The sequence below is a fragment of the Theropithecus gelada genome, chromosome 4, assembly GCF_003255815.1.
Source record: "Theropithecus gelada isolate Dixy chromosome 4, Tgel_1.0, whole genome shotgun sequence".
NCBI classification, from domain to species: Eukaryota; Metazoa; Chordata; class Mammalia; order Primates; family Cercopithecidae; genus Theropithecus; species Theropithecus gelada.
The window spans coordinates 156,972,793-156,990,985 of record NC_037671.1 but is presented as its reverse complement, the minus strand read 5'-3'; the positions used below and the strand labels follow the sequence as shown (position 1 = coordinate 156,990,985).

Below are 18,193 nucleotides of genomic sequence, written 5' to 3'. Positions count from 1 at the left end.
AATGGCTGTTGAATGAAGAAGAAAATGGTGACAAACTTTAAAGAAATAAAGTGAATCTTTAGCAGTTTTCTTCATCAGCAGATGGTTTCTAAACTAAGGAATTTTTACCTCAAAGTAAATGTTATCGAACTTCATCTTGAAACAATATAAAACTTTTATTGAGTTATTTATTCTATATTCTAATGAATGACTTTAGAATCTTCATTCTGTCTTCATATTAGATAATTGGTGGAATATAACAGCCAGATAACTGAAACATTTCTCTTGTGGTATGCTGTGTGAGTCCACAAAGGTTGCAGGCAATATGGCTACTCATCTTTTAATTCTTGTTTATGCAACTGAATGTTGTCTGCCACTAATCTCTGCTTGTATCTCTTTCCCTCATGACAATTTATGGAAAATAAATAAACCTATTTCAACAGAATATGAAAACTTTAAAAAATTCAAACCAAGAATTTTCTTGGGAATGAACACATTTTAAGAACTGAAACTCACTTTAATTATGTGCTTTTGTTCTAGGCTTAATAGATAATTCTGGGCTGAGGTTATTTTATACCATGGATATAAGGAAATATGATGCTGGGGTAATTGAGGCTGGCCTCTGGGTGAGCCTCTTCCATACCATCCCTCCAGGGATGCCTGAGTTCCAGTCTGAGGGTCACTGTACTCTGGAGTGCCTAGAAGAGGTATGCAGCATCTGAGTCTGAGCTGCTCTCTGCAGATTCTTCAATGCTCTTAGAAACTATTGTGTGAAACATTCTGTGCTTGTTTATTATCGATTCCTTTTTTGTTGACACACTGTGAAACCATTATTGCAATTTTAGTAGGACTTTTGACTGCTTTTTTAAGTCTTGAAGCTACAGGAGTAGAACTCTAAAGATAGAAATAGTTGGCAGGGTGTTTTCCTTCTTACTCCTACCTTTTTTTGTTTGTTGCATGTTGCATGCTTTATATCATCTTTTACAATTTCGACTTTTGTGTAGTCTCTTTTTCCTTTCTCTAGTTTATCTTTTATCCATATTGATTTTTTCCATCATTTATTTTCATTTTTCTCTGCCTTATAGTTTCCTTCCCTTCCTTCACCAGAGAGCAAAAATAACTAATATAAAAAAAGACATTGGATAGGAGAAAAGTATGAGTATTTAGTAATGACAGTTTTCACTTAAAGTTTTTTAATGAAAATATTTCAGCATGGATCAGACTGTTTATGAATTATATGATATTGTGGTTCAGGACAGTATGGCAGACTGGCGAAGTGGAAAGATTATGCTCTTCCGAGTTATTTAGGCCACAGTTCATAATTCAAATTGCCATGACCTCTTTTACAAGCTGTAGGACCATGAGTGATTCACTTAATTCCATTGACCCACTTTCACTTTCTTATCTGGAAAAGCGGGAATAATATTCCTTTTAAGAATTTGGGTTTTCAGGTTACTAACATACTGGAATCTTTTTGCTAAGAGTGTTTACTGCCTCTTATCCTCCTAAAAGAAGGAAAAAGGAGGATAACATGTATAGATTGTCTGGGAGGCCCCTCATAGGCATCAGCTCCCCTCCTTTTCTCCCGGCATATGTTGCTTCACAAGGAGAACACTGAACAATCCGAGTTCAAAATGTTTGGCAGCTCAAGCATTCATTTAAAATGCTTTAGCTTTTCATCTCAGTTGTCCCTCCAAGTGTGTTTGAATGTGAACTGTCTGAACATGCATTTCTTTGGGCTAATCGGGTCTTCCTTGGTGTCCCCTGCAGGCTCTGGAAGCCGAAAAGCCAAGTGGAATTCATGTGTTTGCTGTTCTTCTCCATGCTCACCTGGCTGGCAGAGGCATCAGGCTGCGTCATTTTCGAAAAGGGAAGGAAATGAAATTACTTGCCTATGATGATGATTTTGACTTCAATTTCCAGGAGTTTCAGTATCTAAAGGAAGAGCAAACAATCTTACCAGTATGCGTGTTTTTGTTCTTTTTCATTGACTGTTATAAAAGTCATGAGACGTATTTGCTGAGATGTGCAAGGTTTCTACTAGTGAAATGAATTTTTCTTTGTATCTGTATTCTTAACACCACCCACTGTGGGTGTTGTACAACCCAGATAGAATGTGTTTGATCTGTTTTCCAAAATTGAAACTCATTTTTCTTATGATTCACAGGAGTAATTCAAGTTGCTGACTGAAAAATAAAAACAACCCCAAACAAAAATCTCAGGTTCTGAGGACTAAACATTACTCTTTTTTTTTTATATTTGACATTCCAGTTAGTGATTCTTTGGGTTGCAATTCCTGCATCGGTAAAATCAGAGGTGTATTTATGCTACATTGACAAGATAGGATATTTTTAGAAGTTTCATTTCAGGAAGAAGGAATGTAAGGATAATTCTTTTATCTGATAAAGCTATTTGGATGTAGCTAATTAAACTTTGCTGTGTGATCAAGCTTGACACATATTTGAGGTTATGGTGAAGGAGAGAAGAGAATGAAGACTTTAAAAACGTTATAATGCTTTGTTTTCTCAAATTTTTATTCCATGACCATCAAGTTCAATTGTAGTATAATTTTCTCCCCTTATTTTACTTTTAAAAGTTAGATCCCTATACCATTTATTAAATGAGAGTAATGGCAATATCTTTTCTACGTGATGCTGGAGATAGGGTTTTTAGATGGGATGAACTGTCAAGGAGAAGACATGGCACAATAGGATATAAAAGGAAAGTTGGAAAAAACGTAAGAAAGTGATAAAGAGGAAAGGGATCTTCTTTTTACAAATCCATAGCTTTGGATCTTAGAAATTCTTGGATACATCCTGAGAGTAGAAAGAAGTTTAAGAAACAGTGATCTTGTCAAGGTTCTTAAGGACTGCACTCTATTTTATTATGATGTCTCCGGGGCTTTCCAAACAGTGTTATCTCAGAGCTTCCTAACTGCTGCACCATGATTATGGCTTAAGTGCGATGAGATACTAATCTCTGGGCCCTCTGAGTGGTGTTGCAGGGAGATCAAATTTAAGGGCGAAAGCCCAAAGATGGCAGCCTCAGGTCCATGAATAGCTTCATCTGCTTACCTTAAAGGGGAGACATAAAAATGTTATCATTTTCCATGTGTATTGTTATGTACAAAAGGGTGGAAAACACTAGATCAATAAATTTCTATTAATTTGCCTCACAATTCAATTGTAAGGAAATAAAAGCTTGATTAGAGAGCTTTAAAGAAAATAATGTAAATGAAGAGGTGATCACAATAACTACTATCTATATCTAAGGTTTATTAAGTGTTCATTTGCTGCTAATGACTATGTGTTATGTCATTTAATCTCCTTGTAACAGCTGTGAAAAAAATAAGTACTTTCTTTTTTTTTTTTTTTTTTGAGATGGAGTCTCGCTCTATCGCCCAGGCTGGAGTGCAGTGGTGCGATCTTGGCTCACTGCAACCTCTGCCTCCAGGGTTCAAGCAATTCTCTGCCTCAGCCCCTCCTGAGGAGCTGGGATTATAGGTGCCCACTACCATGCCTGGCTAATTTTTATATTTTTAGTAGAGATGGGGTTTCACTATCTTGGCCAGGCTGTTCTTGAACTCCTAACCTCATGATCCAACTGCCTTGGCCTCCCAAAGTGCTGGGATTACAGGTGTGAGCCACCGTGCTGGGGCCAAAAATAAGAACAATTTTTATCTTTAGGTTTTAGATGAACAAATTATGCCTGGGTTATATGTAGGTCATCCAGCTAGAATGTTGTGGAGTCTGGCTGAAACACAGAGAGTATTATTTATTTGCTTGCTCGTTATATTAGCAAATCTAGAATTAAACAGATCAGAGGTCTTCTGCTGAATCAAATTACTTGGTGCATCCATTCATACAGCAAATATTAACTGTTGAAGTATAAATGTATTTGATAAATAAGCCAGCATAAAACTTCAATCTGAAAGCTTTACTTTTATGTTTCAGGGAGATAACCTAATTACTGAATGTCGCTACAACACAAAAGATAGAGCTGAGATGACTTGGGTAAGAAAACTTTTATTATTATTAAAGTTCATTTATGGAGACAAAGAAATAAACTTGATTTTAGAAGAAACAAGTAAAAACCATTTCCAGTTGGAAAGAAAATTTCTAAAAATCTTGAGCATCAAGTATCATAAAAGTGACATCAGAGATGTTTTAGCATTTTCTAAGACTTCAAATTAACTAATGATATTATGGTATTAAATAATATCTGGAGTGTAATTTATTGACTCTTTCATTAAAAACTATCCTTAGTCTTTTAATTTTTCTCATCTAATATTTTTAAAAGAACTGTGGTCATTAATTGACTGTATGCTTGTGTCTGGCTTAAATAAATCCAGACCTCCAAAGGAAGAATGAATTTCATGACCTTGAGGCCTCTGACTCAAAGAGAAATCTGGTCCCAACAGATTTATTGGGGGAATTCCACCAAGCGTTCAAGAAATAGGTAATTTATGTCTTACTCAATCTCTTTCAGGAACACAAAAAGAGGGAACACCTCCCACCAAGTCATAAAATGTAGTTAACATAACCTTAAAACTAAAACTTCACAAGGATAGTAGAGAAGGGGCCAGTAGTATGCACCGTTGGAAATAACTTGGATAAGAGCTTGAAAAACCAAATCCTTTTTTATATACAAATCTAATGATAACACCAACTTGAGTTTAGCTAAGGAATATAAAATCAATTTAAATTAGAAAATATATTAAAGCCTTCTACATGAAGATATGGAAGGAAAAAGACATATAATCACCTCAACAGAGGTAGAGAAAGCAGTCATAAAATTCAAGTTTATTGTTGACAGGGGAGGCATTTAGCAAGCCTGAAATAGAAAGGAATTATCTTAACTAGGTAGAAGTTAGCTATGAAAAAGTTATAGCAAATATTAAATTAAATGAAATACCATAAGTGTTTTTGTCAAGTTAGGAAGAATATAAGAGTATTTGTTATCACTACTTGTATTCAACATTGTACTGGAAAAGAAACGAAAATGAGATATAAGGTTCAGAAAGGAGGAAGTGAACAAGCAAAACACGTTATTCACAGATATTGTAGTTTTCTGCATCAAACCCTCCTCCAAATTGATAGTCTCAAATTAATTGCATTTCAGTGTATAAGAAATTATCTCAAGAAAATACAATTTAAAATAAAAATTAAACAGAAATAAAATCTAACACTAGATGTGTTTGATCTCTGTAAAAAAAAAAGTATAAATCTTTGTTGGGAAACATTAAAGAATTCCTAAAGACAGTAAGACATACTGTGTTCATGGATAGAAAGGCTCAGTAAAATAAAGAAAATACTTCTATTCAAATTGGCCCATAAATTTGATATTATTCTAGTAAAAAAAATTCAGAGAAATTTTACAATTTGAGATTTTGGTATCCTACCTAAGAAATCTTTACTGTACCAAGGCTGCAAATATTTTCATCTATTTTTTATTTAGATAAACATTTTGCTGTTTTAGCTTTTACGTGGAGCAAGTTGATTCTAAAATTTACACAGAAGAGCAAAATGTTAAAAATCGGCAAGACAAAACTAAAAAGAACAAAATAGAAAACAATCTACTAGATAAGAAGGCTTATTTTAAAACTGGTGATTAATACAGTATGCTTTGAGTCCCAAGTTAGAAGACTTGGAACAGAAGAGGCATCTCAGAAACAGACCTACAAATTCTACAGATGGAAACTTAGTTTATGACAGACATAGCACTTAGATAAATGGAAAAGGATAAACTTTTTATTAAAGGATGATGCTGGCACTATTGGATATCCTTGACATAAATAAAACTGAGTCTTAATTTTACAAAATGCATAACAATCAATGCCAGATGTATTAAATATTTAAATGTGAACAGTGAAAATTTAAAACCACTGGAAGAAAAAGTACTTGAACATGTCTTCATGACTTTGGAGTACTTAAGAATTTTTTAAGCAAAACATAAAAAGCACAAACTATGAATAAAAGATTAATGAATTTGACTACATCAAAGCTTTTGCTTACTAAAATAAAACACTATTAAGAAATTAAAAAGAGTTTTAAGCTGGGAAAAAATATTTGCAATACATAGATTAACAGGGCATTAGTATCCAGCTTATAAAACAAAGTCCACAAATCAGTAACAGAAGAGAAGTATACAATAAAATAGGATAAGACAAAAGCATCTCAAAGAAATAACAACCCATATAGGTAATATAAATATATGAAAAGATGCTCAATTTTGTTTAAAACCAAAATTGCAAATGTAAACCAGAGTAAGATATTTTGAACTCACCGGTTTGGCAAAATTTAAAATAGCATTTCCATTGTGCTGAAACTGGAACACTTATATGTTGCTAGTAGTGATTTGAATTTGTAAAACCATCTTGGGTAAAAACATGGCATTAGCTAGTAAAATTAGAGATTCATATATATTCTACTCAATTCCATTCCTATGTAGATTTAACCTTGGAATTACTTTTGCAGAATGCGTTTCAGGAGAGAAATATATAAGCTATTCATAGTTACACGTAATAATATAGGAATGAAAAAATTCTGGAAATATCTCAAATACCCATCAAAAGGAGAACAAATAAATATGGTGTTATATAATGAAACAGTGTAAAGTCATGAAAATTAATGAATGAAAACTGCCTATATTAACATGAATGTATCTGAAGAACAAATAATGTTGATTGAAAAGAGTGAGCTTGTAGCAGAATATATATAGTGTGATATTATGTATGTAAAGTTCAAGAAAATTAAGCAATATATTATTTGGGGATACAAACTTCAATATACTGAATGTAAAGTGTACTGAAAAGCAACAGAAAGAAAAAAATATTAACATAGTAATCACCTTTGGTTGAAATGGGCAGAAGAGGGTTAGAAGCTGGACACACACTGAGTAGTCAAGATACTGGTGTTGGTTTTATTTTTTTCCCATGCGTTATTTATAATTTTTGTTGTTGAAATATTTTACTAAAGATATAATAAATAAGTTATTATTGTAGTGGGTATTTTGGTGCACTGTCTTGATACCCTCTTCAGGGCCAACACAACCAAACCTCAGCCACTGGGAATATCAGATGACAACATGATAGTTAACAGCAGTGTACCTCAATGGAAATTCCCCTTGGTATTAGAGAATAACTCCTTAAAATTATACTTCCTACAGTAGGAGAGCCAGCAGTCAATGACTAGTTGATAAGAGGCTGCAAAGGCCCAGCTTTCTTTCTACAATTTGGTACAACTCTGAACAGCCATCCTAACTTAAGGATATATTAAATACAGCATTTACTGAGGCGTCAGATGCAACTTCATTTGCAGATCAGCATCTCCCTTTGCCTAATCCTACCTTGCTCATCAAGTGCAAAATGTCATGTTTTTGCAATTAGTAAAATCATTGTATATTAGCCCCTACATTAATTTAGAATATAAACAGTATTAAGTTTTTCACCTTTGTTTTTGAAAGTTGGATTTTGTTGGATACAGAATTCTTGGTTGGCAGTTGCTTTTTCCTTTGCAATACTTGTGAATATATAATTATAATATCTATTACTTCCATCATTTATGATGAAATATCAGCTGTCAGTTGTATTCTTATTCACCTATATGTGATGTGTCATTTTTCTTTTGCTGCTTTCAAGATTTTCTCTTATCTTTCAAGATTTTCTCTTATCATTTCAGCAGTATGACTGTGATGTGTCTAGGTATGGCTCTTTTTGTATTTACCTTTGGCTTTTGTTGAGCGTCTTGGGTCTGTAAGTTAATGTTTTTCATTAAATTGGAGATTATTTCAGGCATTATTCCTTTGAATATTTTTTCTACCTTTTTGTCTTCTTCCTCTCATTCTAGAAGTCCAATTACATGTATTTAACATAAATGAAAATGTATGTATATGTTAGACATAAATGCTAGAACATTTAATATTGTCCCATAGATCTCTGAAGTATTTTCACTTTTCTTTAGTCTTTTATCTCTCTATTATTTGAATAGGACAATTTTTATTGATTAATCTTCAAGTTCAGTGATATTTTCCTTGCTCATCTGAAACCTGCTGTTGAGCTCATCCTGTGAAGTTTTTATTTCGTTTTATTGATTAATCTTCAAGTTCAGTGATATTTTCCTTGCTCATCTGAAACCTGCTGTTGAGCTCATCCTGTGAAGTTTTTATTTCGTTTTGGTACCTCTCAGCTATAGAATTTCTATTTTTAAAAATGTTTTTCTTTCCTGATTTCATTCCTTCTCTGTTCACTCATTTTTAAGATATTTGCCTTTAATTACTTGAGCATGTTTTTCTTTAACTCTTTGAACACTTTTTAAAACAGCTTTATTGAACATATTTTTTATCTGTTTTCAAGTCATCGTGTGATAAATCCAGCATCTCAGTCTTACAATCCATTTCTACTGACTTTTCTCCATTGAATATAGACAATAATTTCCTATTTCTTTTCCCACTTAATAATTTTTGGTTGAAATTAGACATATTAGATAATATGGTGTAGTAACTCTGGATTCTGTTCTTTTGAGGGTCTTTAATCTTTTTCCAAATTTGAATAGATAATTAACTACCTGGATTCAAAACATGAAATCTTTCTCCCCTGTGGTATGCAGCTGCTAATGTTTATACACATGAAGACAAGATTCTAGAAAATTCAATTAAATCAGAAAAATGTCCTGAAAAAATTCCTGATTGATTGGTATTATGCTAACTAAACATCCTTATGATTCTCTGAAATGTTCACTGTGTTGAAAAGTTTACATCCCATCAGCAGAATTTATTAGGTTATTTAAGAAAGGCAAATTTTAAAAGTGGAAATAATTCTATTAATTTTTAATTGTATCACTACCTTTTTAAAAAGCCAGATTTTTTACTTTTCAGCTTTAAGGTTTATTAAATTTTGATACTGGAAGGTACTGTATGACATTGATGACTTGTGTACTTTAAATGTCAAAGTTGGTAGACCACATACTTTGCTAAATAAACTCTCTGTTTTCAGGGAGGTCTAAGCACCAGGAGTGAAATGTGTCTCTCATACCTTCTTTATTACCCAAGAATCAATCTTACTCGATGTGCAAGTATTCCAGACATTATGGAACAACTTCAGTTCATTGGTGTTAAGGAGATCTACAGACCAGTCACGTAAGTAGTAAGTGTATTTCATGACGGGGTAATGTATTTCAGAGGAAGATGGGCTTTATTGTCATACTGTATCCATTACCACATTATAGAAATTTTTATGCACTCTGTTCTATTTGATTACTTTTAACTGGGGAGACCAAGTAACCTTTTTCATTACTATGTCCAGAGGCCCCAAGACCACCCTCAGGTTCTGTGATTTGTTAGGAGTACCTACAGGACTCAGCAAATAGTTGTATTCATGGAAAACATTTATTATGATGAAAGCATACAAAGCAGAAAGAACAAAAGGAAAAGCTACATGAAGCAAAGTCCAGAGGAAAGCAGGTGCAAGCTTCCAAGAGCCCTCTTCCAGTGGAGTCACACAGAATGCACCAAATTCCACCATCATCAAATTTGACAACATGTATGGAACGTTGTCTATCGGGGAAGCTCATCACAGATTCAGTGCCCAAAGATTTTGGGGGGAACTAGTCATACAGGTGCGCTCTGCCTACCACTTACCAAAATTCCATACTTCCAGATGGAAAGCAGGTGTTCAGCATAAACTGCATTGTTGCACAGTCTAGGCACAATGAGTCACTCTTATCATTAAATAAAGTTTATGTCCATATAGGAAATCATCTACTATTTAAGTTTCCAGGCACCTGCCAAGGATTATCCTTGCAAGCAGGCCTTTCTGAGGTGGGCCTATTATGTTAACTCTTTAGGTACAATTGTACTCTTTAGGTACAATTATAGGAGCTATTTAAGATATAATAAACAAGATTCATATTATCCCTGCCCTCTTGAGATTATATTCTGGAGTGAGGGAGAGGTAATAAACAAAAAAATAAATATGATATTTTAAATAGTAATAGATGTTATGAAGACAAAACAGTGAAGGAAGTATGTAGCTGTTGTCAATAGGATAAAGAAAGCCTCTCTGGGTTGATGATATCTGAGCAGTGACCTCCATGATAAGGAGCCAGCTATAGAGATATGCAAATACTGCAAAGGAAAGAGCCAGTGTAATGACCCATGACCCTGTGGTTAATCTGAAACTACCATGTTTGTGGAGCAGCAAGAGAGTGCATTTGTCTGGAGAAGGGTGAAGTATGGTAGAGAATAAGTGAGGACACATGAGAACAGGTGGGACCAGATTATTTAGGACTTTATGGGCAACATAAGGCCTTGGGGCTTTAAGTGCAAAGGGAAGCAATTAAAGGATATAAATAAAGTCAATTTGGCTACTATGTTGAGGAAGGACTCTAAGATGGCTAGACTGGAAGGAATATCAATCAGGAAACTATTGTGATTGTCTAGTTGAGGGATGAAGGTCACTTGTGCCAAGGTGGTGACACTGAGCTGATGAGACACGTTCCATTCTGGTTACCTTTTGAAAGGAGCACCCACAGGCTTGCTGATCAATGGCATCTCAGGGAGGCAGTGAAGGACAGAGTAGAGTGTCAATGGCATTAGGGGAACAAGCCTGAGGATGATATTGAGAATTCTGTTTCGGATATATTAAGGTTGATGTATCTATTCTTACTGATGTCAGTGAGAAGAATTAGAATGACCGGTGGAAATTTGGGGATGGCTGAATTTGTTTTAATATAAAGAAGAATTTTCTAATGATCATTACTTTTCAAAATGAAAGGTACTGATGTAATTACGTAATTAGAGAAAATATACACATAGAGGTTTTTTTGGTTTTGTTTTCGTTTTTTTTTTGAGACGGAGTTTCACTCTTGTTGCCCAGGCTGGAGTGCAGTGATGCGATCTCAGCTCACTGCAACCTCCACTTCCTGGGTTCAAGTGATTCTCCTGCCTCAGCCTTCTGAGTAGCTGGGATTACAGGTGCTTGTCACCATGCCCAGCAAATATTTTGTCGTTTTAGTAGAGACAGGGTTTTGCCATTTTGGGCAGGCTGATCTCGAACTCCTGACCTCAGGTGACCCGCCCGCTTCGGCCTCCCAGAGTGCTGGGATTACAGGCCTGAGCCACTGTGCCTGGCCATACATAGAGTTTTGAGACATGTATTTAAGGAGAGAGTGAAAAAACATTCAGTGAGGATATGGTAAAATACAGATGATGAAGGAGAATAGAAATATGATCGAGTTTTTGTGCCTGAATATTACAGGATTATAAATTATGAACTGAGACTCACCTCTATTTTTGAATTAAATTTATCACTCATAGGTAGGTTTTACTGGATTTTTACGCAAACAACAAAATAACCACTGGAAGAAATGCCTATTAGATATACAAATAACGAAATGCTTATATACATTGGTTTATAGTTTACTAAAGTATTTTCGTATGCATGATTTTATTTAATTCATTTTTACACAATTCCAACAGGTAGAGCAAGACATGCAATTCCAGCTTTATAGGGGAGGAAATAGAAACCAAGAGATTAAGAAATTATTCAACATTATATAGTACATAATAAAAGGGAGAGTGGGGTTTGTATGTAGTCTCTGATCTCTTTCTCTCCATACAATATGAACATATAGGTCAATGTATAAATATACATAAATATATAACAAATAAATAATTACATATGTAAGCAAATTAAAACAACAAAAATCCAAGCATCACATAAAATATCATTTTTAAAACACTAGGATATAATCTTGGATTTCAAATATTGATGTTATATTGTTCCTTACTTAGCTTTGAGTAGTCTTTTTCTCATTTAGAATATGTTTTACATATTGAATGGAAATTTTCTAATCGATGGTTAATTTGAGAGAATGTTAAAAACAAAAGGATATTAAAAGCTGTATGTTTGCAAGATGATTGAAATGCATTCTATGACCTATTTTATTTTTTTTTAAATTTAAATGGTATGAAGCCTCTAAAAATGCTCAGCTCCTGTTTCCCAATGAGCTCTGCCAGTGTCCGTAACTTTGGTCTCCCTCAGGAAATACTCAAGTTGGGTTTTCATCATTTGGAAAGACAGGAAGAATTGCTTTACAGAATAAGGCTAGTTTTGAGATATCATTCTCCAGTGCCAAAAAAAAAAAAAAAAAAAAAAAAAAAAAAAGGACAAAACCCATTTAACTTCATGGTTAAATTTATTTCTCAAAATTATGAGCAAAAAAGAGCCTCTATTTAAAAATACATGTTTCGACTTTAGATTAGACACTCAAATCTAGTTCATCACCGCAGTGACATAAACAATAGTGAAGGCCAAACTAACAAGGTGCTGGCTCAAAAATCAGAATGAAAAATGACTTAGGTGCTTTTTTTTCTGTTTTGCTTAAAAGAATATCACCAATTGGTATTCAGCATACAGTACTAAAAAGGAATATCATATAACATGAACAAAAATCTTCTATTCTGTGCTTTTCATATAATGATTAATCAGGTTCTATAATTTATTTTAAACATTCTATAGCAATCCTAGGAAGGATTGATAGAAAACATGAGACAACTACGTCTTGTCTCAATTTTATTGTCTGTTCTCGGGGGTGCTATTTCTGTCTGCCTCCTACAGATCTGGCAAGTCTTAGGGAAAAACAAAAAACTCACAAAGATCAAATAACAAAATAGATAATGAGTTTAGATAAATTGTGTATTCCCTGTCGTACCATAAATCAAGACTGAATATGCAGGTCTGGTGAGATATAAGTAATGGAAATTTCCTGTGTTATTGGTTCTGTTCCTAAAAAAGCATCCATAGCTGTTTCTCTTCCTCTGTGCAGGAAAAATCACTTTGTGTTTTTACTATTTAAAACTCACACATGCTTATTACAAAGAGTTCAGGTAATGCAGAACAAGTTGTTACAAAGAAGGCAAAAGCAACCACCTCAAATTCTACTCAAAATGAACATTGCTAACATGTTGATTGAATGTTATGCTAGACATCTTAATATGCATATATTTATATAAAATGAATTGATTAAATACTGTTACAAGATTATAATTTGTGCAGTATTTTTAAAAAACCATTGAATTTTAATTTTGTTTTAACTTATCAGAAAGAATCTAAAGTAAAACTGAACATTTGCTGAAGTTCAAATAAATGTTGTTGGTGGTGTTTTAACCACAAGAAATAATATTTTATAAAGAGGATCGCAAATGTTGACAAAATACGTTTTGTCAAGTTGTTAGACTCACTATATGTTTCAATTTTACGTCATGAAAGATGAAGATGTTTATACTTTCACATTTTTCCCACTTCTGCTTTCTATACCACCAAATATTTGTTATTTATATTATAATTATTATATTGTCAAGATTTTTAATGTTTACACTTAATTATGAAACTGTAATTCCCAAAATATTTAACATGACTTGTATGTATAAATCAATTCAGTGATAACCCTAATTTTTATGATTTCTACATTAACAAGTTTTTAAATTTGAGTCATTAGAATTTTATCTTCAAGTTGTTTAATCAGTAAGGGCTTCTGAGTGCCTTATGCCTCAAGTTCTTTCACATGTGGGAATGTCTACGCTTTTATTTGGACAGCAGTTTGGCTGGATATAATATTTTGGGGTCATATTTCTTTCCCTTTGGAGATCTCTCTGGACCAATGGAATAATTTTTCCTTTACCTGTAGGATTCATAAGTCAAATTGAATACACTTTAGTGTTGAGCATCTGAATTAAGTTTTCCTGGAACACAAAGTGTTCTTATTTATTTATTTATCTATTTATTCTAAAAACAGACAAACAAAAAACGGGATACATGTGCCGAATGTGCAGTTTTGTTACATAGGAATATGAGTGCCATGGTGGTTTGCTGCACCTATTGACCTATCCTCTAAATTCCCTCCCGTCACCCCCCATCCCCCAACAGGCCCTGGTATATGTTGTTCCTCTCTCTGTGTCCATGTGTTCTCATTGTTCAACTCCCACTTAAGAGTGAGAGTATGTGGTGTTTGATTTTCTGTTCCTGTGTCAGTTTGCTGAGGACATTGGCTTCCATCTTCATCCATGTCCCTTCAAAGGACATGATCTCATTCCTTTTTGTGGCAGCATAGTATTCCATAGTGTATATGTACCACATTGTCTGTGTCCAGTCTATTATTGATGGGCATTTGAGTTGGTTCCATGGCTTTGCTATTGTAAATAGTGTTGCAATAAACATACAAGTGCATGTGTCTTTATAGTAGAATGATTTATATTCTTTTGGGTATATACCAAGAATGGGATATTGCTGGGTCAAATGGTATTTCTGGTTCTAGATCCTTGAAGAATTGTCATACTGTCTTCCACAGTGGTGGAAATAATTTACATTCCCATCAACCGTGTAAAAATGTTCCTGTTTCTCCACAGACTCACCAGCATCTGTTGTTTCCTGACTTTTTAATAAATGCCATTCTGACTGGAATGAGATGGTATCTCATTGTGGTTTTGATTTGCATTTCTCTGATGATTAGTGATGTTGAGTTTTTTTCATGTTTTTTGGCCACATAAATGTCTTCTTTTGAGAAGTGTCTGTTCATATCCTTTGCTGACTTCTCGATGGGATTTTTTTTTCTTGTAAATTTGTTTAATTTTCCTGTAAGTTCTGGATATTAGACTTTTGTTGGATGGGTAGATTGCAAAAATTTTCTCCTATTCTGTGGGTTGTCTCTTTGCTCTGATGATAGTTTCTTTTGCTGTGCAGAAGCTCTTTAGTTGAATTAGATCCCATTTGTCAATTTTGGCTTTTGTTGCAATTGCTTTTGGCATTTTTGTCATGAAGTCTTTGCCCATGTCTGTGTCCTGAATGGTATTGCCTAGGTTTTCTTCTAGGGTTTCTATGGTTTGCAGTTTTACACTTAAGTCTTTAAACCATCTTGAGTTAATTTTTGTATAAGATGTAAGGAAGGAGTTCAGTTTCAGTTTTCAGCATATGGCTAAGCAGCTTTCCCAGCACCATTTAGTGAATAGGAGATCCTTTCCCCATTGCTTGTTTTTGTCAAGTTTGTTAATGGTTGTAGATGTTTGGTGTTATTTCTGAGGTCTCTGTTCTGCTCCATTGGTCTGTATATCTGTTTTTGCACCAGTACCATGCTGTTTTGGTTACTGTAGCCTTGTAGTATAGTTTGAAGTCAGGTAGTGTGATGCCTCCAGCTTTGTTCTTTTTGCTTAGGATTGTCTTAGCTATACAGGGTCCTCTTTGATTCCATAGATATTTAAAATAGTTGCTGCTAATTCTGTGAAGAATGTCAGTGGTAGTTTGATGGGAATAGCATTGAATCTATAAATTATGTTGGGCAGTATGACCATTTTCATGATATTGATTCTTCCTATCCATGAAAATGGAGTGATTTTCCATTTATTTTTGTCCTCTTTTATTTCCTTGAGCAGTGGTTTGTAGTTCTCCTTAAAGAGGTCCTTCACATCCCTTGTTAGCTGTATTCCTAGGTATTTTATTCTCTTTGTAGCGATTATGAATGGAAGTTCATTCATGATTTGGCTCTCTGCTTGTCTATTGTTGCTGTAAAGGAATACTTGTGATTTTTGCACATTGATTTTGTATCCTGAGACTTTGCTGAAGTTGCTTATCAGTTTAAGAAGTCTTGGGGCTGAGATGATGGGGTTTTCTAAATATGAAATTATGTCATCTGCAAACAGAGATAATTTGACTTCTTCCCTTCCTATTCAAATATCCTTTGTTTCTTTCTATTGCCTGATTGCCCTGGCCAAAATATCGAATACTCTGTTGAATAGGAGTGGTGAGAGAGGGCATGCTTGTCTTGTACCAGTTTTCAAAGGGAGTACTTCCGGCTTTTGCCCATTCAATATGGTATTGGCTGTGGCATTGACATAAATAGCTCTTATTATTTTGAGATATTTCCATCAATACCTTGTTTACTGAGAGTTTTCAACATGAAGGGATGTTGAATTTTATCAAAGGCCTTTTGTACATCTATTGAGATGTGGTTTTTGACTTTGATTCTGTTTATGTGATGGATTATGTTTATTGATTTGCATGGGTTTAACCTGCCTTGTATCCCAGGGATGAAGCTGACTTGACTGTGGTGGATAAGTTTTTTTGATGTGCTGCTGGATTTGGTTTGCTAGTATTTTATTGAGGATTTTCACATTTATATTCATAAGGAATATTGTCCTGACGTTTTCTTTTTTGTTGCATCTCTTCCTAGTTTTGGTATCAAGAAGATGCTGGCTTCATAAAATGAGTTAGGGAGGAGTCCCTCTTTTTCAATTGTTTGGAATAGTTTCAGAAGGAATGGTAACAGTTCCTCTCTGTATTTCTGGTAGAATTCAGCTGTGGATCCATCTGGTCATGGGAGTTTTTTGGTTAGTAGGCTATTAATTACTGCCTCAATTTCAGAACTCGTTATTGGTCTATTCAGGGATTCGACTTCTTCCTGGTTTAGTCTTGGGAAGGTGTATGTGTCCAGGAACTTACCCATTTATTCTAGATGTTCTAGTTTTTTTGCATAGAGGTGTTTATATTCTCTGATGGTAGTTTGTATTTCTGTGGGGTCAGTGGTGACATCCTCTTCGTCATTTTTTATTGTGTCTATTTGATTCTTCTCTCTTTTCTTCTTTATTATCTAGCTACTGGTCTATCTATTTTGTTATTTTTTTTTCCAAAAAACCACTTCCTGGATTCATTGATTTTTTTGGAGAGTTTTTCTTGTCTCTATCTCCACCAGTTCTTTTCTGATTTTAGTTATTTCTTGTCTTCTGCTAGCTTTTGGATTAGTTTTCTCTTGCCTCTCTATCTCTTTTAACTGTGATGTTAAGGTGTTGATTTGAGATCTTTCTAGCTTTCTGATGTGGGCATTTAGTGCTATAAATTTCCCTCTTAACACTGCTTTAGCTGGGTCCCAGAAATTCTGGTATGTTGTCTCTTGGTTCTCATTGGTTTCAAAGAACTTTTTGATTTCTGTCTTAATTTCATTATTTACCCAGGAGTCATTCAGGACCGGGTTGTTTGATTTCCATTAATTGTATGGTTTTGAATGAGTTTCTTAATCCTGAGTTCTAATTTGATTGCACTATGATCTGAGAGACTGTTTGTTTAATGATTTCAGTTCTTTTGCATTTGCTGAAAAGTGTTTTACTTCCAATTATGTGGTCGATTTTAGAATAAGTGCCATGTGGCACTGAGAAGGATGTATAGTCTGTTGATTTCAGGTAGACAGTTCAGTAGATGTCTACTAGATCCACTTGATCCAGTGCTGATTTCAGGTCCTGAATATCCTTGTTAATTTTCTGTCTTGTTGTTCTGTCTAATACTGACAGTGGGATGTTAAAGTCTGCCATTATTGTTGTGTGGGAGTCTAAGTCTCTTCGTAGGGCTCTAAGAACTTGTTTTATGAATCTCTGTGCTCCTGTATTGCGTGCATATGTATTTAGAATAGTTAACTCTTCTTGTTGAATTGTTCCCCTTACCATTATGTAATGCCCTTCTTTGTCTTTTTAGATCTTTGTTGGTCTAAAGTCTATTTTGTCAGAGACTAGGATTGCAACCCCTGCTTTTTTTTTTTCTTTCAATTTGCTTGGTAAATTTTCTTCCATCGCTTTATTTTGAGCCTATGTGTGTCTTTGCATGTGAGATGCATCTCCTGAATACAGCATGCTAATAAAGGGTCTTGACTCTATCCAATTTGCCAATCAGTGTCTTTTAATTGGGGCCTTTAGCCCATTTACATTTAAGGTTAGTATTGTTATGTGTGAATTTGATCCTGTCATCATGCTGTCATTTGGTGATTCCACACACTAGTTGATGCAGTTTCTTCATAGTGTCATTGGTCTTTACAATTTGGTATGTTTTCGCTGTAGCTGGTACCAGTTTTTCCTTTCCATATTTAGTGCTTCTTTCAGGAGCTTTTCCAGGGCAGGCCTGGTGGTGTCAAAATCCCTCAGCATTTGCTTATCTAAAAAAGATTTTATTTCTCCTTCACTTATGAAGCTTAGTTTGGCTGGATATGAAATTCTTGGTTGAAAATTCGTTTCTTTAAGAATATTGAATATTGGCCCCCAATCTCTTCTGGCTTTAGAGTTTCTGCTGAGAGGTCCACTGTTAGTCGGATGGGCTTCCCTTTGTAGGTGACCTGGCCTTTCTCTCTGGCTGCCCTTAACAGTTTGTCCTCCATTTTGACCTTGGAGTATCTGATGATTATGT

The 18,193-nt window shown here is 34.5% G+C and overlaps 1 protein-coding gene across 1 annotated transcript in view; it reads left to right on the top strand.

Moving 5' to 3' along the window:
* The window catches only part of MOXD1 (monooxygenase DBH like 1), a 108,072-nt gene that overhangs the window by 79,500 nt on the left and 10,379 nt on the right, over window positions 1–18,193 (top strand). Inside the window, exons 7-10 of the mRNA XM_025384125.1 lie at window positions 520–686; window positions 1,750–1,941; window positions 3,933–3,992; window positions 8,972–9,114. Coding sequence (XP_025239910.1) covers window positions 520–686; window positions 1,750–1,941; window positions 3,933–3,992; window positions 8,972–9,114 — 562 coding nt within the window. The remainder of the gene's footprint in view (window positions 1–519; window positions 687–1,749; window positions 1,942–3,932; window positions 3,993–8,971; window positions 9,115–18,193) is intronic.